The sequence below is a fragment of the Eschrichtius robustus genome, chromosome 1, assembly GCF_028021215.1.
Source record: "Eschrichtius robustus isolate mEscRob2 chromosome 1, mEscRob2.pri, whole genome shotgun sequence".
In the NCBI taxonomy this organism is placed as follows: domain Eukaryota; kingdom Metazoa; phylum Chordata; class Mammalia; order Artiodactyla; family Eschrichtiidae; genus Eschrichtius; species Eschrichtius robustus.
The window spans coordinates 84,767,299-84,794,234 of NC_090824.1; the positions used below are offsets into that span (position 1 = coordinate 84,767,299).

The 26,936-nt window shown below is 39.0% G+C and overlaps 1 protein-coding gene across 9 annotated transcripts in view; it reads right to left on the reverse strand.

Moving 5' to 3' along the window:
- MEIS2 (Meis homeobox 2) overlaps positions 1–26,936 on the reverse strand; it is a 199,512-nt gene that overhangs the window by 91,976 nt on the left and 80,600 nt on the right. The window contains exon 9 of one of the 9 annotated variants that reach the window (XM_068548969.1): positions 24,931–25,335. The exons of the other annotated variants lie outside the window; for them this stretch is intronic. Within the exon in view, the coding sequence (XP_068405070.1) occupies positions 25,261–25,335 (75 nt within the window). The 3' untranslated portion in view covers positions 24,931–25,260. Of the gene's footprint in view, positions 1–24,930; positions 25,336–26,936 lie in introns of those variants that run through there. 9 annotated transcript variants of the gene reach the window in all.

Sequence of the window (26,936 nt, forward strand, 5' to 3'; positions counted from 1 at the left end):
ACCTCTCACCACACTAATTCTTTTATGTAGTAAAGAGGGGATATGCTATGAGCTGCAGTTCCATATGCCTTATAAATAGGGGTCTATTCTTCCCAGATTCTATCAGTCTTGGTTTCTGATGCTATCATAATTTTTATTATGCATTGTTTTCCTGGGTATTGAGAGAGAAATTAGGAGGAATAATACTGGGAACGGCTAGTTATATCCATTTTGATATGGTCTCTGTTGCCCCAGATTTTCACCTCATTTTATTGTGGAGATGGTCAGGTCTGGGCACTCATTAGCAAAATTTAACTCTTTTTTGTATTCTTAGTTAAACATAATCATGCCTTCTGTATTCATCTGGAGCTTCCAGGGTAGGCTTTATTAAGCTAATGTCTCTCAGTTCCAAACTCTTTTGTCCTCTGCTTTGGGATGCTGGGCTGGGACATCACAAACTGCATTTTTCTTCCACTCCCAGGTTTCCTGTTAGGCACTGCCATTAGGGAACACCGGAGGGAGACTGGAAAGGCAAGAGGAGGGAATGGAACTTGCTCCTTCCTCTGCTCCTATGTCCCACCCACATTGCCCTTACAAGGGCACTTCAGTCTGGCAGCTACATTTGGTTCCAGTCTCCAGCTTTCTTCAGCACTCCCAGAATCAACTTCATTATGCCCACGTAGAGGTGTCAGGACTGGTTTGGCACTGCCCCTCCCTCAGAGATCTGAGCCCAGCTCCTGAGGTACCAGCACCAGCTGAGTGATGCCCTTTCTCAGAGGACTGAGCCCCAGCTTCACAGGTTCCTCCTCTGACCTTCTAGGATCTGCTGACCCTAGCCTCTCCCTTTTGTCCCCTCAGCTCAAGCAATGGTGTTAACTCAGTGTTTCTATTGTGCTTTGCTTTTTCATGTTACTGAGACTCATTTAAGCAAATCCCTGTATTGAATTCTCTCTGTTAAAATAACTACTGTGACTCTTGTTTTCTTGAGTGACCTTGACTGATACGCAAGGGGCTTTCATAAAATGTTTGTGAACACACACTGCAGGAAGCAAGGCCAGGAGGTGCAGGAGTATGCTTAGTGATGGTGAAGTGTGTACCTCAAAAGAGTTAGATGAAAAAAGGAAACTTTCTAGATTATAGCACTGCCAGATCACTGAGGGTGGGGTGGGGTATGTGAGACAGAGAGTGCACACAAGGAAGTGGGAAAGGGAGAGAAAAACAAGGTTGTAGAAGCAAAGGTAAACTTCGAAAACTTAGAAATCCTGCCTGGAGCAAAACCCTTCTCGGGGTGAGATAACGTTGATTGTGAACTTTCTGAAGAGAAGTCACACCAGGTTATGGTTCTTGAGAAGAGCAGGATCTCTCAGAGGCTGGGCAAAGTTATGACAAACGGTCACTAAAAATGAGATCAACTCTACCATAAGCCACTTATTAACATGGTAAAACTTTGGTGGCACAGAAAAGGCATGCCAACCAGGGGGCTGAGAGTCCCTCATCTCCCTCTCTGTTCGTGGGGATCCTCTTCATCTGATCTGAAATGAATTTCAGTTATGTCTAATTTTTTTCAAACACTTGATTCAGTCAACAAATTCAGCACTGGGATTAGATCAGAGAAGACATAACACTCAGTTTTTCTGCTGAGAATACTTTTTGCACTGAACATCAGATCTATGCAAAATTTTGGCTCAGCTATTTTATCATTTTTTGATGGTTATAATTTTGTGTTTTAGAAATGCCCATTCATCTCACTGGAACACCATTTTAGATTCTTAAAGATGCCAGATACTTATTATCATCCAAATGGGTCACATTAGATTCTTTTTTTGGAGGGAGAGAACTTTACCCTTTGGGGAACCTCAAAGCAACGCAAGTTGTTTGTTTGTTTGTTTATCAATTTCCCAATTGTATTGCAAATATGAGTTCAGTGACAATGGTTGTTAGCTGACATTTCTGTCATTTATTTTGGGAAACCTTTCAGAAATAGCAAAAACATTGCCATTTCTAACCAGTGTCCTTTCTAGACAACTGCTATGACTCTACTTGCTACAATAGATAACAGTTTGAGGAAAATAGCTTGTCTTGGCCCAGGACCGAACACCCCAAGGCATGCTGCAGAAGTCATTACATAACGGATTTGTGGAGACACAGAAAAGATTTATTAAAGTAGAAATTTACAATAAATAACCATTCATTATGGAAATCTCTTAAACAATAACCACCAATCATTTACCCAAATGAAGACAACTCCTGTCTGTCTCTTCAATGAGATGTTCAAGATTTGGCAGGTTCCCAAAACAACAATTTTGTATTCATCCAAGAATTTCCAAAGCATTTGAAGAAGGTTAATTCATTATCTTCCATAATATAATAATAAATCATATATTTCTGGATAATCCTAAGCCTTCTTCATGGAAGAAGACACCAAAGTAATATAAGGGAAACCCATTTTAAGAACATAAAGAAGGCCAGCAAAAAAAAAATGGGGCCCCATTTTGTGGACCTTTAGACCTACCAGTTAATGCAAAGAGAGCTAGCTTCTGCAAAGACATCTTTAATTAATCCTCTCACTGCTAAGTTTCAAAACACCAACATTAAAACCATATTTCTTCTTTATCTCCAATGCCTGACACTTCCTCTGTTTACTTCCTCATTAGCCATCAGAAAATACACTTAAGCACATACAAAGAATCATGCTATCTGAGAGTTAAACAAGTCAGCTTTAAACTAACAGAAGAGGTTAAGTGATGGAATAGAGACAACTGGGGACAGAACCAAACTTATGGTTTTCCAACTAATTTTCAGTCCAATATGATTTCTGCTAACACTGCCTCTACCTACCTACCTACCTTTTTATTGTACAGATGAATCAACTCTACCATCTATATGCTCATTACAGTATCTACCTTTAAAATTTACATTATTATAACAGAGTCAGGCTTGGCCTAGGTTCAGATTGGGAGAGGAGTCATATATGCCCTCAGGACTTTTCTTTCAGTTTCATCTCCTTGGATGCTCATGTGGTCTTCCAGCTACCCAGAGTCAGCAACCTTCTAAGACCCAGACATATCTTCTGCCCAAGATTTCTCTACTTCTCTCAAGCCATCAAAACTCTTCTGAGAAAACTTCTAAGTGAAAATGATTGTCACCATTGGTCTAATCATATAAATTTAACTAGTACGACAACTCTACTGGTGTGATTGTACTTCTGTTACTACTGGACAACTCATTTTGGAAGGCTACGTGTCAGTCACTGCGCTAAGTACTTTATTACACCATATTGCCTATAATAGAAGAGCTTAATTGCTGGTTTATCAGCAGCTATGTGGTGTTGCCAGATGTTTCTTGATTATTATATGCTTGTTGTTTGTGTAGTGAAAGTACGGTCTAGTACCATGCCTTGCTTACTCATTGGTGTACCCCATGAGGCTGTAGGTACTTGAAGGCAGGGAACTGTATTCTCATCTTTAAGCAGAGCTCTTATTTTTTTACACACTCCAAAAAAAAAAAAAAAAAAAATACAGTTAGAGTTGAAATTTAAATCTATTGGTTAAATGATATTGGTTAAATCTATCAGTTAAATAAATGCACTTGTGGTTTGTGAAATCTGCAGGGAAAAATTAATTTTGTCTAATAACAGGTCAGCAAACAGAGCTAGTGTAGAAATTATAAATTTATTAACATTAAAATAAAATGGCAATTTTTAGCACCTGAGCTGTAAATATAATCTCTTGTTCACCTAAATCATTTTCAAAGTATCTCTTTTTTGACACTCCTGGACATTTTTTATTTGAAATCATTATTCTGGTGTGAATTTTTATCTATCAAATGAACCAGTCAAAGAAAAATGAGAAAAGAAGGCACTAGGAACATGCAGCTTAACTAACTGTCAAGTTTATTGGGGTGTGTTTTTTTTTAAAACAGCTTTGAGATACAATTCACATACCTACAAGGCACTCATTTAAAGAATACAATTTGGTGTTTTTAAGTATATTGTAGATTTTTAAAAGAAGAAAGACTTAATGTTTTTAGTACAATAGTTTAAAGTGTGAGTGCCAGATAAAGACGTATGCTTCTCAGAAAAAAAAAATCCTGATATTCAGAGCTATTAGATAAAATTTTTTCTTGAGGAAGGATTTGAAGCCCTGAAAATCTAGGAAATGTAAATCCAATGTGTGCTAAACACAAGACTATAACGATTTTTCTTGGAATGAATAAATGTGAGTTCTTTGCCTCTTTAATTTCCATGAATCAAGGGCATGTATAACTATTTTTCAGCCTTACCTCATGAAAGCTTTGAGCTTTCCCTTCATGTTAAAATATATTATTTAACATTTGAGTGTGTCAACACCACATTAGGCACTTTAAAAGAACAGAATTAGCCATGCTTCCTACTCAGGGGACTTGTCTAGTAAGTATCAAACTAAAGCAAAATCCTATAGTATTCCCTCACATCAAGCAACACACAGAGTGGTATTTTCCCTTATTTCTACCATAAAATCAATGAGATTATTCTCTTTTTATACAAACTCAAAGGAACACCCTTTGATTTAACATATACCTTTAGAACTTCTGTTTGGGCACATTCCACACCCTATTCTTTTATCATGGGACAGCATCAGTGACTAGACCTAAAACTAGACCTATTAAATGTGGTTTTTGTTACAAAGCAAAAGGAGACTCCATTTTCACGAACTCTACAATCACCCCACATTATAGAAGGCGGGACATTTAAACAAACAAGAGAGCTTGTTTCTCTCGTGCACCTACATAGTGTGCACCAAATAAATGAAGCTGAGAGTACACTGCAGTGAGAAAGCCTGAATAGAATAAATATAAAATGCTGTGGTCTGGGCATGCTTTTGCAGTATAAGAACTAGAAGTAAAATTTTAATTAGGCAGTAGTGTAGAACACTTTGCGGGTGTTAGAAGTATAAAGCAAGTACAAAGCAAGTACAAAATCTTAAGGTTATCAAGCTATACTCTTTCTAAGATGATTAAAAGTATATATTAAAGTGTCCCTTTTCAATCTAATGACTTGTTTAGTCATTGAATTACTAATTTGCTTCATTTATAATTTTACTACTCTCCTTAAACTTTTGGGTCTGCTAGATTAACTCTGCTTGTATAAATATACTGTAATCAACCAGATCAATTAGTCAAATTAGCTCAGTATTTCTCCCTCTATATTTAGAACTTGAAAAGTTCATAATGTTCAAATTAATAATTCAGCATTGGTTCCTAGTCTGAAGTCTTTTTAAAAACTAAATTTGATAGTGGCAAGAGTTACAAACTCAGAAATATTATAATGAAGCAAGCAGATGTATATTTTGAAACAGTGCCTCAATGGATATTAAAATGTCCTGAATAAATTCTTGCTATAGTTGGATTTAATGATATATATTTTGGAAAGAAATAATGAAAGAAGACAATGGTAGCACACAGTGTTTTCTAAAAGACTGCAAACCAGTTAATTTATTAAAAAATATTCACAATATTTTAAGTGTTTCTCAGAGGTTTGGAGTGAAGTAGTTGAGAACTCAACTTGCTGACATTTGTCATTTCTCATAAATGGTATTATCAGTATGCTGGTTCACAGATACATTTGGGCAAGTTTGGCCTGGATGGTTCCCTCAGAGCTCCCATTGAATCCAAGGTGGTATTTCACAGACAAAAAGTTCTTGTCTTAAGATATCAGGCCTTGAAACTGGGTCTCTGGATTCTCTCTACCAGAGTGTAGTGCTTTCTCAGAACAAATACTCGTGAAATTAGATAATTTCATTTTGCAAACAATCTGGAAAAGATTTGGAGAATGAGGACGAGGGGGAGAGGAAGGGGATGGTGAGAGGTTTTCTAGCACGGATTTTGAGTTTTGCCTTGAGATGCTTAGAATTGAAATAATCAAAAGGTAATCATATTACCTAACTTTGGATAGAAAATGTAAACTAATTCCAAATTTCCAGTACCTACCCTTCCTGCTAAAACTATGAGTCTCCCTAATGGACAGAACGTATAATGAAATGTTAAATAATGCTTTCCCCCACCACTAATTCTTGCGAATTATCTGTAGCTGAGGATTGTCATACAATCATCTTATGTTCATAAACCAGCAGCAAAATGTCACTGGGAAAGTTGTAGGCGTAGTTATGGAAAGATGGACACACCAATAAAATCAATCAAAATTAGAGCTAGCTAAATTGTTGCTCAGATTTTCTTCCAAATAATATGAGGAGAAACCCATGAAAGAATGCAATTCTGGAATCTTTTCCTACTTTGTAATTATTTAAATGAGGCAAAAAGAAACTCCTAGAATTCTAGTATTTAAATAATTCACATACTTTCATTTAAAAAAAGAGTGAACCCACTTGTCCAAGGTTTCCTGGGGCATCAAAATATAAGGATAAACAGCAATGTGACTCCTTATAATTCTCCTTTATAATCTTACTGCTAGATGGAACTCTCAATATATTTCCTTAAGGAGAAAAATAGAAGAATGTGGTTATGAAAAAAAAAGAGTAAATAAGCAGGAGTGATGCAAAATTTGCAATCTGATTGTTTAAAAAGTATTTTAAAGACCATCTAAATCTTTGAGACTGGTTTCCTCATTTGTGAATAACAAACATCGCCTCCTAGATACCTAACAGAAAGTATTTGTATATTTTAAATATTAAAAGATAATAGCTGCATATATGTGCTACACTGTCAAGCAGAATAATTTGGAGTTAAGCATTTTCAGCAATTTGAAAAGTCAAACTCAAATAATCAAACGTAACTGAATCTACAAATGTCTTCAGGTAAACTCAGAAGAACTAGATCAACAGTTTTTCTGCCCAAAGGGTATTTTCTACTGAGATTCTTATAGAACGTCGGAATTCTTTAAAGTATGGTAGTAACAGAGAGTGTGTGTATAAATATATACGTGTGTAAGTGCAGACATTTTTATGAACAAAATTCTAGAATGATCACCTTGTCACCAGGATCAAATAGAAGTTTGCATACCAGCTACTTCCATAGGTATGAAGTTGAGATGATTTTTAGGGTCCCCATGAAGCCAAAGTAATTTTAGATTGAACACTTTGTTTTACCAAAGTAAAAAAAAAAGTATGCACATCACTATTCATGATGTGTGTGTGGGTGGTATAGTTTTGAGAACTTAAGGAGAGTGGTGCTTGCTATAACCTAGGCAGTGAGGGAAAGCATTTAAAAATACTGTCAACGATTCTGGCAGGAAAGACTGTATAAATATACTGTAGACTCAAACATAAGTGAGCTGGTTAAAAAAAGAAAAGAAACTGCAAATGAAAACTTCAAAACTTCTACCCCCACGATGAAATAAATTATATAAAGGAGGAAGTTATCAAGGGTTTTCATACCCACCATCTACCTAATTTCAAAAGCCCAGTTCTTAGAGAATTTTCTTTTCAAATCTGAGGATTCAGTATTCCACCAATATAATTGGTAGGATAGTCTTAGCATATTTTGTGAAATCATTTATAAGGCTACCAAATGTCTTGGGAACTTTTTCCTCTAATCACTCCTGAATCCATCCAAATTGGTTTTAAATTATTCCATTCGTAATGGTAACTTTTTATTACAAACATGTTTTTTACTCCAATTTAAACACCGATATGTCAGTTTGAAGTTGAAATAATTAGATCCTACATGGTTTTTCATGCAGCACATTATTATATTATATCAAAAATCCTATCCCATCATGGAAAAGACGTGGAAGGTTTCTATAAATTCCAAGTTAATTTATTTCATTAAATGGCTTATACCATGCATGTAGGTATGCATATATTTTCAAACACAAACACACAAATATATAGAATCATGAATAAAACTCCAAAGCACCCTTTTTAAAGTGTTTTTTTTTTTTTTTTCTTTTAAAAATCTTCACATGAATAATATCTAGCAACATGGACCTTGAACACTGATGATTCTGGCTAACGCTTTTATCCTTTGCTTGAAATTACAGGATCAGTCTAGCCAGAATTTATGAGAACCAGACCCCGGACCTCACATAGCTCACATATTAGACCATTAGGCATCTAACTACCTCTGAACAATTTCAATGCATTATCTCGCCTTTTCCCTGGGGCACAAACTTCACTCGTCCATACTTTTAATATATTTTGTCTGCATGAAGCAGATCGGGTTATTACATGCCAGCAGATCATGACTTACAGAAATTTCATTGCTTCACAACGATGCAATGAACGGCCCTGGTCTCCACCCTGATGTGGAGCTGTAGGGGAATGGTCAATGCAGCAAATGTCTGTAAATTATCTGGTGGTCTGTGTAAAGCCTATTTCATACTTTTACTTAAACACTTTAAACATTTCCATACATTCCCACCCATAGACACTTAACCAAAGAAGCCCACACCCATGCATACTTTTAAAAAATTATATGCCACTTCAAATGGACTACTAAAGTGCTTTAGATAAGTGAAAACCACCTAACTTTTACTTTCCCCAGTAGGGTTTTTATATTCTTGATCGACCATCTCTTGTTTATATCTGTGTTTTGATTTGCAGATTTCAAAGTCTTCCAAGCCAGGAATTTATTTGCTCTTCAGAAAAAGAAATTTAGTAATCAAGAATTAAAACTTAATTGATCTTTGAACTCCCTTAAACCTTTTACCTGGATTGCAAAACCATTATGTTGTTTTCTTTCATTAGGCTTTTTTTTTTTTTTTTTTTTCCCAGCAAGGCTGAACAGGAAGCAAGGGTGATCCTATCCCATCCCTAGAGACTGTTCATCAGCTAGCTCAGTTTACAGCTACTAAAAAAAAAAAAACAAAAAACAAACAAACAAAAAACCCCAAACTGGCAGCAAACAGTACTTAGAAGTGTTGTATTTTATCACGTGGGACTATTATTATTGTGGTAGTGTGAGCAAACAATGGGCATTTTTCTCCTTAGACATGATGCTTTTGTGATTATTATTTTTCGTAATCCATTCTGAAGTTAGATTTCTGGGCCGGTTAACCACTTCCTCTAATCTGTTATATAGATATATTTTAAAATCCTGGTTAACAATTGTGCTACTTGACTTGTCCCAATAAAATACTTGGGAAAGGAAGACCAAGCTACTGTTATCTAAAACAATTTTCTCATTTAGTTCCAAACTAAAACAAACAGCAAGGAAAGGTCATTAGTCTCACAGACTAAAATTGTTTTGATGAAGGCCAGCTTTCCATTCTGTTGACAAGCGTCTCAATTCTTTTCAACAGCTCTGGGTGTCCACACTGGAAGAATGCAGAGCAGTCATCAGCCTTGGGGAACCAATGGCTCTTGGTGACAATCTGCAGAACTACCACTGATCAAACTACCGTTCCCCCCCCCCCTACTTTTTTATCCAAAGTTAGGATAATTAATAATATAAATGAGCTCTTAGAGTTAGGTTTGAATGTAAATGCTGCTTGAACGTCTGCTGTTGATACCATTTAGCAATAGTGGGTTCTCAGAAGAATTATGTGTTTCTTCAGGGTGAAGTCAGGGAATTGAAGAGAATCTGCAAAACTTTACCAAGACTTCCTCCCAGAAGGCAGACACTGTGTTTTATTCTTATGAGCAGGTCAGGGATTGTGCCACAAAGTGGAAGCAGTAGGTAAGAGGCACGGGGCGGGTGGAAAGGGAGTGAGAACTCTTCGTATGACCTGACTTCCACGCCAGCAAGGGCGCTGAGGGCTGACCGGGCTTGTGATTAATGGCCAAGACCTCTCAGCTGCATGATTTCATCCCATTGTCTTCCTCGCTAAAAATAAGAACCACCATTTCTCCACCCAGAAATGGGAGTAACCCTATTTGTCACATCTTTGCAGTCAGGCCTCCCTTTATTATTTACTCTCAGAGATTTTACTGAAGCCCTCTAACCTTTCCGAAACTGAACAGTCACAGCTCTGAATCACTGAAAGAGAAGCCCTCCAGGCTGGGAAGGGTAAATTCAAACAGCCTCTGGAAAGTTTGGGATAAGAAGTGCTGTATAGAGACAGCCCAGGGATTTAGACGTTGGGAAATTTAGGTTCTATTTTGAGCTATGCCTTGAGCATGTTGCTCTCTTTACAAAAATTGCCAGATGTGAGAGGAAAGACTGCTTACTTGGTGGAGTGCTTGAAGAATTCTTAATTGGGGAAGCTGATTAAAGCTAAGAATGAAATTCAGCTTTTGGTTCTCTGAAAACATTGTAAAACAAACACACTGGGCTGAAAAGCTCTTTATCCTTCTAAGGTTAATTTTTATTGTCTGCCTGCACACTGAACTATATTCTACCTTTTTCTGAGGCAGAAAGAGCAATTTGCTATGTATTCACTCTGAGTTAGGAGAGGTACAGGAAATCCAGGTATCACAGGGTGGGAAGGGCCACGGGTGATACTTAGTCCAGTGCCTCAGCCAATTCTTGATTCCCCTCTAATGCATGTGTCAAGGAACAAACACACCCATCCTGAGCAGGTGGAGGCGGGTGGAGCTTACCACCTCCAGAGGCAACTCATTCCACATTCTGATAACCGGTGCCTGGAAAGTGCTGACTGAGGTCAGGCTGAAATCCGCAGCCCTGCACCTTCGGTGATCCCTGTCCTGTCCTTGATCATGTCACAGAGCAAGCCTAGTTACCTTCCTCCCCAGGATAATCTTTCCAACACTTACAGCTGTATTGTCCCCCAACTGTTTGCTTCTCCAATTCAAACATCCCCTGTGGCTTCAGGCCATTTCTCATACCTCAGGCTTTTGAGGCAGGTCACCACACTGGCCATTTCATCACCAAGGGCTCCGGGTTGTCAATGTCCCCCTTAAAGGATGGAGCCTAAAACCGGTACCATCGTCCAAAGCCAGTCTGATCACCGTGGACTACATTCTGTGACTTCTATCATTCTGGATATTTTGTTGTATTAATATAAGGCTTTTTTTTTCTTTTTAGCCAAATCATATTGTGCTTACTGTTAGCTATAATCTCTCTTTTTTGTCACATAGTTCCTGTCTTATATTTATGTAAGTGAGTTTTGGTGCTTAAGCATTCTTTACACTTATGTTCTTTACAATTTGGTCTCGTTAGAGTCGGCTCATTGTTTCAACAGATCCAAAACTCCTTTTGGCTGTAGGAAACAAGCTGAGTGATTCCTACTCTGTGGGAAGTGCACTGCTCTGAGGGCGTCCACATTGCACCAACGTGATTCATCCATGCAAGAGCTCTGTGACATAGGGATTCCTCTCCTAACTTTGCTGATAAAACTAAGGCTGAAAGGTTACGTGAATTACTGATGGTCACACCCCTAGTAACGCGGTGAAACCAAGGTTCAATCCTTAGCAATCTAACTGTACACAGACTGTTCTTTCAATTTGCTGTATTATACCTTAGGATTTCTTTGGATTCTGTTTCTGCCATTTGACATTTTGGCTCTCTCTTCACCCACTACAAACAGAAACAGTCATCAATGTGCTCAATCAATTCATTATTTTTAAAACAATTGCACATAACTGGGCTGAAGACAAAAGCCACTGGAGCTTGGGTTCCAGAAATCTATTGGTGTTGACTTTCTTAACAAAGCCATCTGACCAAACTCTCACCAGCCTGTGACTTGTCATCATGTTCACAAGGACTGAATTGATTATTTAATACATACGGAGTGTCTAGTACATGCCAGGATCTACGACAGGTAATGGACATACAGAGATGAAAGACACAGGCACCATGACAACTTTGTCAGAGGCCAAGATAGGTCTGGTTTAATTCATTCATAGTAAACCTGTGCTGACTCTTAGTGATCAATGGCTTCCTTTTCTAATGGAGGGGAAAATGTCACAGTGACACTTAGTTTGTCTGCCTGGGGGAAGGAAGTTAGTATTGAGCTCAGCAAAATGAGCAAAGCAAAGGGCACACAGAACAGTTTCACCAAGTAAGGATGTTGCTGCTCTGAGAATTGCAGACCATAGCCTATGGTAAGCCACTTGACCTAACTCATGGGAGTTTTCATTTTTAAGAGAACAGGGCCAAGGTTCTCATTCATCCAGCCATGTGACAAATATTTCCCTTCCCTCGGAACCATTAACTTACATGAAATACAGTTTCCAAAGTCAAATACATGTAGAATTCATTCAGAAGACATTCCATGAAAAGCCATCAAGGTGAAATCTGAGAAATGACTGCGGATAATTTAGCTTTCCATTTATTGAACAACTATTATGTGCTTAGCACTGTATAGTCCTCATAGTAACCCTACTGGGAACTTTTTTTACAAATGAGGAAACAGAGACTTGGAGACATTATGTCTCGCAGCTGGTACATCAGAGTCATCAGACCCAGGACTTCTGACTCCAAAAGCAGTGTCCTTCCCACCTCCCACTTGAAAACAAAGTGAACCCTTGGCTTTTTGTCTTCAAGTACTCTTGAAGGAGCGAGTTTGGTGTGGTACCTAAGGTCATTACCTCATTATCAGGGCCAATAATTTCTTCATGCCTCAGTGTCTCAGTCGGTTGAATTTGATTAACAGGACCCACCTGGAGTCCCTACAGCAAGGCCTTGACAATGACTACAGTGGAGCACTTGGAGAAACAGAAGTTTAGAGCTACCTCCTCCACTACCTGCTTGATGATATTTGAACTAATTTAAATAGAAAACAAGGTCTTTAGATTCTAATTAGGACCGAGGGCTCTTTACCACTATAACACAAACTTGCCAACCTCTACTTCTGCATAGAAACTTACCCACCCTTCAGCCTTTGATGGCTAAGATCTGTTGAAGAAGTTGTCCTTGCAGTTTTGGCACTCATCCCTAATAGTTCCCCCCTCATTCCTGGCACCGAGAACTGTCAAGCTTTCCATGTCTCTCAAAGATCAAATCCCCGTCCTGCCCCTTCAAACCTCCTACTTGAAAATGATCTCACTACTTGCATTAAATAATGAAGACCACCTAATACAAGCTTCCTCCCTTTTTCTCCTCTTCGTATCACTAATTGTATCTATCCTCACCCAGTCTTAGAGAAAGAACTGCTCCTCCACATTGCCAGTGCTAATGTCTCCATGCGTGCCTTGGATTTCCTCACTTTTTCCCTTCTCAGTTGTTTTTTTCCCATCAGCTTGTCCCCCCAACCCCCCCACCAATCCCTTGAACTTCCAATCTCCTCACTTCTACCAGATCCTTTTTCTTTGCTTACAAATATGCTTGAGCATACACTCTCCTTTAAAAAAAAATCCATTCTCAACTCTACTACCCCACCCCCTACAGCTAGCATCCTCTCTATTTTCACAGTCTTGAAAGAAGAGTCCAGTTCCGGACCCCCCACTCTGTCCTTCCCTCCTTGCAATCTGGCTTCTGCCCTTGTCACTCCACTGAGACTCGACAGACCCAAAGGTCACCAATGACTTCCTCATGGCCAAATTCAATGGTATTTGCTCCCTTTTGCCCCTCAACCTCTCTGTAGATCTAACTCTGTTGATTATGCATTTCTTTTTCACAGTATTTATTTAGCAGTTACCTTATGTCAACCACAGGGAAACATGGAGGTCTCAGACTTGGGATGATCTTTCAAGATTCTATATTTTCTCGCTTCTCCTCTTAGTTCTCTGGTATCTTCCTGAGCCTCGTTAACTCCTATCATTCCTAAACATATGCTTCCTCAAGGATCTATCCTGGGCCCTCTTCTTTTCTCTGTATTCCTCAGTCACAATCTCACAACTTCACCTATTATTTCTGAAGCCAATTCTAAAGCTCTTCCTATTCCAGCCCTTCACTTCTGCATTTCCAAAGTCTGATGGAAGTCTCTCAAACTTTATGATCATATACTGAATTCTTATTTTCACATTAACCTGCTCTTCCTTTCTTTCAATGGTTGTAGGCATTTTCACAGAGTCAAGCTCCAAACTTGCCCAGCATCTTGGATTTTTCTCCCCCTGTTCCTTGCTCACCACACTTAACAGTCCAAAATTTGCAGATTCTTCCTCCAGACTATTTCTCCTATGTATCTCCTCACTTCCATTCCCTAATGTAGGAACTCATTAACTTTTACTTAGATTAGGGTTTCCCAACTTTTAGTCACTCCCCTAATATAGTCAGGATTTGGGCAATATGGGCAGATCACAACACTATACTGCTTATTTAATATTTTCAATTTAATAGACCTACTTTTCTTTCCCTTTAGACTCAACCATGGCAATAGTCTATGGAAGCAAAGGTTTGATGTGCAAGTTATATTTTTCTTCCTTTCTTTTTTTAAATAGATCTAGGCAATGATCATTAGTAACTACTAAGTGAAAAGCTGATGAGGACTTTATTATTTTTTATTTTTTTACCTTTTGACCCCTGTCACCCATTTCTCCCACTTCCCCACCCCCTTCCTCTGGCAACCACCAATCTGTTCTCTGGATCTATGAGCTTGTTTCTTGTTGGTTTGTTTTTGTTTTGTTAGGTTCTGCATATAAGAGGGATGATAGAATATTTGTTTTTCTCTGTCTGACTTGTTTCCCTTAGCATAGTGTCCTCAAGATCCATCCACTTTTTTGCAAAAGGCTGACTAGTATTCCATTTTATATACACTACAATTTCTTTATCCATTCATCCATTGATGGACACTTAGGCTGTTTCTATATCTTAGGCTGCTGTAAATAATTCTGCCATGAAAATGCAGTGCCTGTATCTTTTTGAGTTAGTATTTTCATTTTCTTCAGATAAATATCCAGAAGTGAAATTGCTGAATCATATGGTAGTTCTATGTTTAATCTTTTGAGGAACCTCCATACTGTTTTCCACAGTGGCTGCACAAATTCACATTCCCACTAACAGTGCTCAAGGGTTTCCTTTTCTCCATATTCTTGCCAACACTTGTTATTTCTTGTCTTTTTATAACAGTCATTCTAACAGGTATGAGATGATACCTCACCGCGGTTTCAATTTGCCTTTCCCTGATGAATAATGATGTTATATTCTTCTAATACATATTTAAGCTATCTTATAATTAAAAACTGAATACCACTTAAATTCACCTTACATACCACAAATCATACACTCTCCATACTCTGGGAAACATTTATTTCCATTACAGAAATAAATGCCTTGTAGCCAGTATTTCCATCTCCAGTTTTTTGGCATTTGAATCCATTTGATTCAATTCTTCCAAATGAATTGTTCAGAATTACAATGATACCCTGTCAACTGCATTCTCCATCCAGTCAGGTCTAAAATCCTTAACCAGCGTTGTCTCCAATCTGAATGGACCAGCTTTCCCAACATCAGTTCCGGTTACTGGGGCAGTCCTATCTCAGGCTTTACGGAACAGATCCCTGCTGACCACTGCTGGCCTCACTTTCCCTGCTCTGTTCCTGCTGTTCCCATTCCCCCACCTCCACCCATCACCTGCCTTCAAAATTCTCCCTCCTCCTCCCCCTCTGCAGCCTCTTCAAAACATCCACTAATTCCCTCAGCTGGAAGTAATCTTTCCTTCTTCCAACCCCCATGCTTTTCTTCTGACACTTTTACCCACACGTTTACCCATACCACACCTTTCTTTGGACACTTTCCACTTTTCGACTTTTAATTTTTGCTAGATACTCACATTTTCTCTCTCCTACATGTGTTTAAAATCCTTGGGGGCAGGCTCTGCTTCTGATTCATCTTTGCACCCTCCTATCACTTAGTAAAGTACTTGCTCATAGGAAAATAACTACCACTAAATATGGGTTGAATAAATGAATATATGAGTCAGGTAACATTTTGGTGTGAGTGAGTTTTGATGAAAGTAGTTTTTTCATCAAGCAGAATTTTTTTCCCCAACAATTCATCTGTGTTTTGGTGGTGGTGAGGGGGATTAGCAAAGGTTGATGAAGGAGTTTCTTACACATCTTGGTCTACCTTTACCGACATATACTGTCAGGTAAACAAGACAAATGAAAGGGATGTAATCAGTATTGTCATCCTATAGCTGCAGAGGAAGAAGGGCTGTTTTGGGTGACAACTGAAGTTTTTATTCATTTTGTTTTGTTTTTAATAGGTATATTTCTTAGAAAACAGTGATACAAGGAACTTGGGATTTTTTTTTTTTTTAATTAAGTTCACTGGTTTTATTTCAGAGCCTTCCTCCCAGCATCTAACTAAGAAGAAAATTATACAATACAAAACCATGTCTCCTAGAAGGCTTATTCACCTCCGGAAAGATGTCTCCCTGAATGGCTGACCACAGCTGAAGGAGAGCCTGGAGCTCCCTGGAGTTTAGTGTGACACCCCCAGAGGGAGCCTGGAGCAAACCAAGCCGCAGAGCTGCCCAGAGAGCAGCAATAGCCTCTGATCATTCTGCCCTCTCAGCAGAGAACCTCCTTCCAGCTTCCAGTGAGCCTTGTGTGAAGGGCTGGGCTGGTGACTCTGTGTGACATTCCAGAAAATACTTCTCAGGAAGCCGAAAGCTTTGCACACATCAGAACCCTCACTTTTGCTCAAATATAATACTAGCAATCCTTTCAGGGTGAAAAAAAAAAGACCTTATGCTAAATTTTCTATCTTAGAATTGTTAATAATTTTAGGCCTCATACATTCTTTTTTCTTTTAAATTTATGAGAGAAGGAAGGCTGATCTAAAATAAAGGCAGGAGTTCTATCACCTAGAGACCAGAACATCATATGTTGGACTGTACCCAATCTGTATTACCCACTTGACATCAATAAACCTTTTTATGTACTAAAAAGTGGTCCAGACTTTTGGAGTCTCCTCTTCCCTCCGAATTCCTTTCTAGAATCTTGGTCCCCATAATAGAATACGAATGAGCAATTCTCAAATTGGCCTGTGGACCTCCACAACTACTGTCTGACTTAACTGCTGGTCATGGTTAGCAGTTCCTGTTTACCATTCCGAAGCTAAAACTGGAGAAGAATACTTTAAAAAGGATACACAAAGTGCTCCTTTCTCTACTCCAGAGAAGTGATTACCTGTATCAATGCTTTAGGATAACTAAGGGCTCTCTTTGTTCAAAGAGTATGTGAACTTGAACATTCTCAGCTAATAAGTGCTGCCATCTTGAACACTGTGCTTATTATGATCAGAATTCCAATAATAAATCTCAGCTGTGATGGTCAAGTGCACAACTCAGTCTGAGCAGGTTAGGGTCTTCATTACTCTAGGCATGGTCAGACAATCCTACAGGAAAATGAAAATAATCTGCTCTGATGTCAGGAAACTTTATAGACTCATACAATAGTAGAGCTGGAAATGGTCTCAACCGTTGATTCCCTTGGACATGTTGGCACGTCCCAGGCGGCTCACGTGTGTTGTGTTGAGCTGCTTGCTCTTTTTTTTTTTAAATTTATTTATTTTTGGCTGTGTTGGGTCTTCATTGCTGTGCACGGGCTTTCTCTAGTTGCGGCGAGTGGGGGCTACTCTTTGTTGCCGTGTGTGGGTGTCTCATTGCGGTGGCTTCTCTTATTGTGGGGCACAGGCTCTAGGCGCGCAGGCTTCAGTAGTTGTGGCACGTGGGCTCAGTAGTTGTGGCTCGCAGGCTCCAGAGCACAGGCTCAGTAGCTGTGGTGCACGTGCTTAGTTGCTCCACGGCATGTGGGATCTTCCCGGACCAGGGCTCGAACCCGTGTCCCCTGCACTGGCAGGCGGATTCTTAACCACTGCGCCACCAGGGAAGTTCCGCTGCTTGCTCTTTACATGTGTCCACACCTCTGCCTCAAGGCCTGTCAGTAGCACTCTTGACCCCACAGACTGAGAATACCCATGGAGATTCAAGAACAAGACTCAGACTCGGTCAGAAAAAGCCCAGCAAGGTCCCTTGCATATCACGAAGATGGTGCCCTGACAGGCTTTGAGCCACAGCAGGCAACCGAACCCTAGACTGCAGGAATATAACAGTTCAAGATTATGAGGCAGAGGAAAGCAGCACTGCAGCCTCTGGTTGATTTTGTTTGGTATTCTCAAAAACCCAAAGGAAAGAACATGTCAAAATCATGTTGAAACGCCTTATATCTATAGTTCATTTTAGTTGCCTTTTCAACATCATTGCTCCCTAAGCACACACATCCTTGTTACCTAAAGAAGTTGCTGTTAACTAATGTAAGCCATCATCGTGATTTTATCCAGCCACTCCTGGTTAAGTGGGCTCTAACTTCTGAATGAAATATAAAGCTGATTCAAAAAGTCAAAGGAGATTTTAAGGAGAAAGGGTAAAATGATAAAAAATGAATGTGAGAAGAGTGAACTGTGGGACTTCAACAGGGACTCAATCGACTTGACTGAAAAAACTAATGGAACAAACCAGGACTCCAGTGAGTGGGATCCTGCCTGAAGACTTCTGGTGTGATGGAAGCAAAACCTGTTCCTGCTCCAGGGACTGGCCTGTCACAGCGCCCTTCCTGCCAGCACTCCACCATTCCAGGCACTATTTACTAACTGAGTCACTGCGTTCTGCAAACCAGCTCCATATGACCCCTACCTATTACCGCAGAACTTTTGAAAATGAGTTCCTAACGCTGATTTGATCCCCGCAGGAGAGGAATTTCAAAGGTGTGACAAGTTATTTCTATGCATATAAGCAAATGAATCTATTATACGTCTTTTGAAGAAATGAGGGGTTTCTGTAAAGCACTTAGAGATCCTTTGGGAGGTAAAGAGCTGCATTATTTTTTTATTGTTATACAATTACTTATCTCCTTCCCTTGTTTTGAATAGTTTTATATGAATTTTTAAAAAAAATAAATCTTGCCTGTTCATAATACATAGTTTATTCTTCACATTCTTATTTTGACCACTTTTGCCATTCATTTAATTTTTCTGAACACTAACTTTTGATAGTGATTCAGCATTACTACTGATTTTCATAACCAACAACTAAATCATGTTATTAAAATTTTGACAAAAATAAAGACACTTACCTATAAATAAACCTAAAATTAAGCCATGGCCGGGCAGCCTCTCTTTTCCTCTCACGGACACAAAATATTTGGGTACTGTAACCATATAAATGAATTCCACTTTATGCAAATGGATATAATTTCTATTATCTAGAGAAATTTGAGATGCCAACTTACCCAACACTTTCAGGGGTGTAATGCTATATCTTCTCCATCACAGCCCGATCTGTGGTTTATAAACTATGCTGCTAACTTTCAACTTATGCAAATCACCCCTTCCTTCATTATTCATCTCGTCCCTTTTCTCTGTCACACAGATATTTGATAGCTATACATCTTTCTCAACCTAGTGCCAATGAGATTTTTTTCCTCAAAAATTCTCCCTCTTAAAACTGCCATAGCTCACGAGAGACACAGCGTTGTTCATTGGTCACCTGGAGAAGATATTAAGTCCACTTCCTCATGGATAATCCAATGACCATGGTTTGCTGAATGCCTGAATAACAGTAAAAACAAACTCTTGCCGGCTAAAACTTGCTAAAGCCATTCTGCTGTAGCTTTGTAAAAACATGTACTGCTTCATGCACTATTTCCAAACCAGACCATATTTTGAAAGCACATTCTTTTTTTAAAGGAAGAGGTTGGAGATTGCTAGGTATAAATGAAAAGACTAAATAATCTGTGTATCTTAAATTGACAACTGAGGTTTCAGGATTCTCTGCCACCTTTTACTGAATAAGTCCAGACAAATATATTTAACTTCTCTGGGCATTACTTGCTTGCTTCATATGTGAAAAGGGGGTAGCAATAGTGTAAGTGTTTGAAGGCAAGAAACGCAACCTCTCTTGAGAGCCCTCTCAACTTTAAGAATGGGTCGATCTATCTAAGGGTAATTCTGTTTCCTTGCCAGTATAACTCACTTCTTGCCCACGTGAAGAGGTTTGCTAGAGGCTTCTGGCGAACCTGGCTCTTATGAGAGAGCCACAGGAAGCCGCTTTCAGCCAGGGGTTTGAGTGAGAACTCCCAGAGCGGTGGCACCATCTTACTACTAGGAAGAAACCCAACCTGAGGGTGCAGCCAACACGTGGAAGAAAAGAACAAAGACCCTCAGGGTCTCTGAGCCCTTGACTCTATCTCCCTGAAGTCCACCACTCTGCACACCTTGGAACCTTCTCGTTATCAGGTAAGTCAGTTTGTAAAGTGGTCTTCTGTTATTTGCAGGCAAAAACATTCTAACTCATATAGCTTTCCAGCACCTCTTTATGAATATACACACTTGGAAACCACTGATTTAGAAAATTCCCTGTTCTTCATTTCAATTCTTCAAGATTTCCATTTATTAAAAAGCCATCTAAAATTAATGTCCATAAACCTCTGCTGTGTTAATAAAGATGCAGCTGGCACTTGATAAATACCCTTGACGTTTCATCAACGTGCTCACACCTAGCATAATGTCGTCTCCAGGAGGCCCGCAGACCCCTGGAAAACTGTGTTTCATTAACAGAGCAAACCTTAATGATTTTACAACCTAACATTCGCTTCTTCATATAAGAAGTATATGGGTGGACTGAAACATCTGCTATCAATAACTATATCTTTTTTTAAATGTTAAATTGAATACAGGGAATTCAACAATAGAAAAGTATTTATTTATATGCTACCATTATCCTGATTATGGCAAGTCAATTTAAAGAATGCTCAAAGTAAGAACATTTCAATTTTTTTCCCTAGATTATTTTTTGGTTTTATTACCAACTACGTAGAGATTATATATACATAATCTCTAATAATGTAAAAAAAGATATATATATATATATATATATATATATATATATATATATATATATATTACATAATCTTTAGGACAATTAACTTTGGTTTTACGATTTTTACTGTTTTATATATTAGTCATGAAATCAGCCCACTGTAAGTTCAATAAACTAAATATTTTTTAAATGTACTTCTACATATTTCCCACAGAAGTTCTGCATTCCCTCTCAGGTTTCACAGTGACCTTTGACCCATTTCCATGGGTTTGTAAATGTACGTAGGTGAGTAAAAGCCAGGAAGATAAAATACAAAATGAAGCATGCCATCTGAATTCTTTCACAAAAGTCACTTTCCTTTCAGAAAATTTGTTCATTTAGGTCTGCTTATTTCTATAATAAGTCACCTCCTCAATTTGCCTGTAATATTTTAAGTACATGAAAAGTTGCATGGGATCTTCAGATAAAGACTTATGCTCACTTTAATATACTGTCAAAAATGATTTCTAAATATTTCAGAAAGTTTTTAACTGCTAAAAGGCAAAAGTTTGCCATTTGCTAGAAAATTATCAAAACTCTTTTAGCTTATTTGGAGCAGGCATTAAAGTTATTGATTTGGGAGAAAAAAAGAAAGAGCTAAAGTATTTTTAAGTGAAGCATCACATAAGTGCAAGAACGCATTATAGGAACAAGCATAAGAAATGACATTCTGTGCTGCACACATTTAGGTATAAAGGAAAATTTTCAGGCTGAAAAAATGCAGAATGGAACCCTAAACCAGTAAACATATCCCCTACCTCTTAAATTATTACTTTTTTCCTATTGATTGGATTCCTTAAGATAACCCATGAATGTGGAACACTTGTGACCATAAAAATTAATTTAAAATGAAATGTCAGCTCGAGCATAAACCCAACATAAATTTGGCCTCACCTTCACGTTAATAAATTTAGAGTTCAGGTTTGTTTTGTTTTGGGTTGAAAATATTTATTTCATAAACAAACAATTCCAGAGTGCAAACACTTGTCCTGTTAAGCTGAAGCCAATGTTTATTTTAGCACTGCTAGGATACCTAAGTGTTCTGTAAATGGGAAAATACTGGCTGGAGAAACATTTACACAAAAGATTGTGTCTATTAAGACAACGAAAGTGTTTTAAAATATATCCTTTGGGGTGGGTTTATGATAGTGAGAAATTACCGTTCAATTATATAAAAACATGCAATTTTGAAAAGAATGTATTCTAGGAAGTTGCTTCTTAATCATTTTGATGCTTCACAAAGTTATCCCTGGAAAACTCAAAGATTTCCTCATTTTCCTTAGTTTTCTATTGACAAGGGTCTGGAGACTGAAAATGAAGGTATAAAAATATGTATGAATGCATGCAGTCCTAATGTGTGTATACATATGCATAGATACAGGGTGACTATGGGCACTGAAAAATAATTGAATCAGTTAAACTAGTTCCTAACATATTTAGTAGCTTCTCAATAAAAGCAGAATAAATGAATGACCTATTAGAAATGGGGGTAAGGAGATGGACAGACTGCATTTCGTGTGTCGTAACCCATGTTTTTCACGGCCTGGAAAATCCTGGAAAGCACTGTTTTAGGAGAACCCCCAAAGCCCTTTAGATCAGTTGTTTAAAACAAACAAACAAAAAAACGTTTCTAATTGAACAGGCAGATTTACGGTTGATCTGGCTTTATCTCTTGCTCTTTCCAAACTCACACATCTCAACTTCCTTCTGTCTAGAAGAACATCTAATTCACAATATTAATTGTATCCAAATGATTTGGGGAACACAGGATAAACTTGATCTGAGTTCACAAGAACCACCATTCCTATCATACCTCTCTCTGCCTACCTCTCTGTATTTATCTTTAGGTTTAGTCACTGTTCTGCAAATGAAACAAAACCACAGTCTATTGCTCCTTATGAAGACACGACAGGTAAACAGGTTTGTTGGATTGAAATGTATCTGAAATGTCACCCAGTCTATAGACAATTATCCGGATGAAAATACATATAAAAAGCTGAACGTGTGCAAATTATATCCATGTATGTATATTTGGAGGTGGAGGTTTTTGTTGTACCACAGAGACACTAATAATTAACTTACTAAATTTAGAGACATCATTTTTAATGAAAGTAGTTATTGCTCATCTCTACACATAATCCAGTCATGCAAATCTCATACATTTCCAAGTTTGTCACCAACGGTGACCGATTTTGGATGCAGCTGAATTGTATAGGAGTTGTTGGGATATAAGTCCATTACTTGAAATTTTCCAGAATAATTGAATTATCCATGGGGGATTTCAAATAGAAAAAGAAAATTCTTTATTAAGATACAAATTTATATGAACACAGAGTCCAAAATAATTAGTTTTCTTGATTAAATGAAAGTATCTGTTACTGATAACATGATAGAGGTTGAAAAGAGTCATGTACATTTTCAATAATTGTATTTGGCTTAAATTCTGTGAGCAATAGGAAAGAGCAATACGTGCAGACCAGCACCTATCAGTGGTTTTACAGTCTATAGATCCCTATGTGAATAAAGACAGTTGTGGCTTGATTCATTGCCATGGGTTTATTAATACCAGGTTTCACCTTAGGCAATTGGTTACAAGCCTGTTTAGCAGTTTTTATTCAAGGCAGATTAATACTCCCGACAGAGGGCTCTACTTATTGACGCAGTTTTGTGGCATCTATACAATTAACTTTCCTTCACTGCACATCAGTGGCATGTTAAGTTTTTCTTAACAACCTCTACGGATGCATATAATCTCATCACAATATATGAAGCATGTCCAATAAAAGGAACATTGATGGGTACTTTGGTTCAATATAGCAGCAAGATTTTATAGAGGCTGGACCAAAGGAAGGTGGAATTTGATCATTAAAACCCCTCCCTGTTCCTAGGTCCTTTCCCAATAGTACGGCCATGCTAGAAACTACAGATTGCTAAAAAAATAAGATGTGAATGGAGAGGCACAATTTGTTTGCACAGAAAGCATGTTTACATTGTTATCACTAACTGAACCTCAGAATCGACATCCTCTTCACAGGCCAGTTAGCAAGTGCCCCACAGGTGAAGTGTGCTCACCGAAATGTCCCATGAATTTCACTGAGAAAATGCTATGAACCTTTACTTGCTTTGTATGGGTTTTACCTTCCCACAATTTGCTTGTTTGTGTGTGTCCACACACACTCACATGTGTATGCATGTACATGCTGTCTGTTCTACACGTATTTGTATGTCAGTATGCTGCACAAGCTAGTATCATGTGGCTATTTCTGTCAGTATGCTAACTAAAATTGCCCTAGCGTACACCAATTCAATTACATTAAACTCTTTGTTAGACTATTTTTAAGTAATTTATTTATAAATCTTATTTGGACTTACAGACTGTTGATTGCATTTTTCAGGTAGATACATGAAAGCTTAGAATGATCTTTCTTTCACTCAACTTTCTGAGCATTTCTGGGCTACATTTCAGTGCATAAATCTGTCTACCAATCTTTTTCTTCTGTAAATGTGTATTTCAACCTCAGTGACCCTAAAAACCTGGCAGTATTTACGGGTTTTAAAAGGCATTAAATCACATAAACAGAAAAAGGGCGGATTCCTTCTGGAGAAGGAAGAGGGCAGACAAGAGGACACAGGTCAAAATGTTGACGATGGGGCTTCCCTGGTGGCGCAGTGGTTGAGAATCTGCCTGCCGATGCAGGGGACACGGGTTCGAGCCCTGGTCTGGGAACATCCCACATGCCGCGGAGCAGCTGGGCCCGTGAGCCACAATTACTGAGCCTGCGCGTCTGGAGCCTGTGCTCCGCAACAAGAGAGGCCGCGGTGGTGAGAGGCCCGCGCACCGCGATGAAGAGCGGCCCCCGCTCGCCGCAACTAGAGAAAGCCCTCGCACAGAAACGAAGACCCAACACAGCCATAAATAAATATATTAATTAATTTTAAAAAAAATGTTGACAATGCTTCACTCGGGCACTAGAGGTGTGGGCGGGAGAATTAAAACTGGACCGGAAGATTTCACTGGGTGAGTCCCGAAGAATCCTTTCCGTCCGAAAACCAGATGGCATTTTATGGCAAAGCTCAGCCAGAACGTGATAATAAGGCCTGAAGAAATGAGGGTGAAAGAATCTTGCTTCTGAGGAAGAAAGATGAACAGAAGAGAGGAGAGGAATAAAGATGACTTTAGGAGGAACTCAGACAGCTTGATGAGTTCAGAACTTTGGCCATCAAGTAAAAATAACAAAAACTACCACTCCTTACAACAACTTACGTGTTAGGAGAGAAACAAGTATCTCCTTTTTACAGATAAGTTCAAAGAGGTTAAGTGACTGGCCCATTTAACCTGGCTAATACAGGGTGTCTTAACTAGACTAACTCGGAATTAGATTCCTAACTTACCCCTCTTTTCAGTACAAATATGTTGCCCTCATATACCCATAACTTAACACTTGGTACCCCAGATCTCCACTTACTGAAGACTTTTAGGGAAGAGAATACAGGAAAGAACCCAGGGAAAACAAATTTTCCAGAGGCTGGAGTGCAAGGTGGAACTCCTGAAGTCTTTGCATGGTGGAGGTGAAGAGGTCCCTCCAGCAGAGCACCAGGAAGCCTGGTTGAGGATGCGGTTAGGTCCATTTTGTCACATCGCGTCAAAAACCACTGTGACCTGCTTCAAAGAACTTTTTAAGCCATGCTGCTTTGATATAAGCGTAGTGTAGACCCAGCTACAAGAGACAAAACCACAAGACCATTATCTGAACGTCAAAGCCAGCACAAAAATATAAGTGTAGGTAATCTCTAAAATTGCCAACCTAATTCTCAAATCCCAAACACTTCAAATCCTAAGTGTGGTTGCAGCTCCATATCTGAGAAAAGAGGAAGAGATAATGATGTGTGTATGTATGTGCGTGCGTGTGTGTGTGTGTGTGTGTGTGTGTGTGTGTGTGTGTGACATAATACCAAGATGATTCAGCCACAAGTGGAAAGATAAGTTCTCTCCAAAAGAGGGAAAAACAAGCGACAATTGAGTACAAGGCTTTGCCTAAAGGACGAGACAGAACATCCCAGTACGTCTAAGAATGGGAGACAAAAAGCCACAAATATTGTTGTGTTGTCTTCCATCGTTATCCTGAAGCTAATTCATTTTCACTTGAACCCAATCTGGAATTTTTATTATTTAGACCCAAGAGATTCCAAAGGCTGATGACAGCTCTCAAGCAGTTTTCCTGAACTGTCCAATTGGAAACCCTCTAAAGTTTGGTGACATAAAGCCCAGCTCCAGGGCACTGGTTCCTTCAATGACGGACCCCAACCATTGCTAGCCAACGCCAATCAATGCCAGCCGGGAAAGCCTTAGGGGGCATTTCTCAATGCCTTTCAGGGTGGGGAACGGATTACCCCCTTAGGTCTGCTTAGGTCTTGGATCCAAGGGGCTTTGCTTCCTTATCGGGATCACTGATTTTAACTACAGACCTGAACAGATTGGGATAAAAGGAAACACAACTGCTGCAAAACTCTGGTTCTTTTGAACCATGAAAGTACCTAATTCGGAAACTTTCGGGAAATAAGTTCTTTTCTTTTCAAGAATGAGAATTTCACTTGCATCATGGTCCAACCTGTTATATGAACACAAGTCCACACTAAAGTAACTATTGTCAACATCTAGTGTAATGCTCCGCCAAGTATGAAGTCAGATCAGCTTCCTAATGCCCCCCCAAAATCACGTACCACGGGGCTACCGAGATGAAGTAACACGCAGCCCCAGCGGGCACAGATTTCTGCTTTATGTAAATCAGAGCCTGTCATGGCACGCATGATTCACTGCTCAGGGTGTACTCTCCTGTGACGAATGAGTCCCGCTTAATTTGGCAGTGATTATGCGGATTGCTGGCCCTCTAAACCCCTTTGAACTTGTAATTGCTGCTGGTTTAAATAATGAACATTAAGGGGAGTTGGATTTGTAAAACTGTAGATAATTACATCTTCCCCCCTCCTCTTTGTTTTGATGCAAGAGTATATTCACTCACACACACACACACTTCTAAGGCCACTGATCACTGTATCACGCCAGGCTGTGATCGAAATAAACCACATTCTTGTTCAAGGGTTGGTCAGGGAGGGCAGATCTGAGGTGGGGGAAGAGGAGGAAGTACCAAGGGGAGCATCTGTGAGCTGTGCAGGAGGGAGATCAGAAAGGCCTGGATGCTGTAGGAGAGGAGGAGCAATGGGCCTCATGAATATTCATAGCTAGTCACATCTGTAGCAGGCTTGCTTTCTACCTTTTTTTCCCCCTGTGCAGTGCAACATAGAAAACTCGTGCAAACAA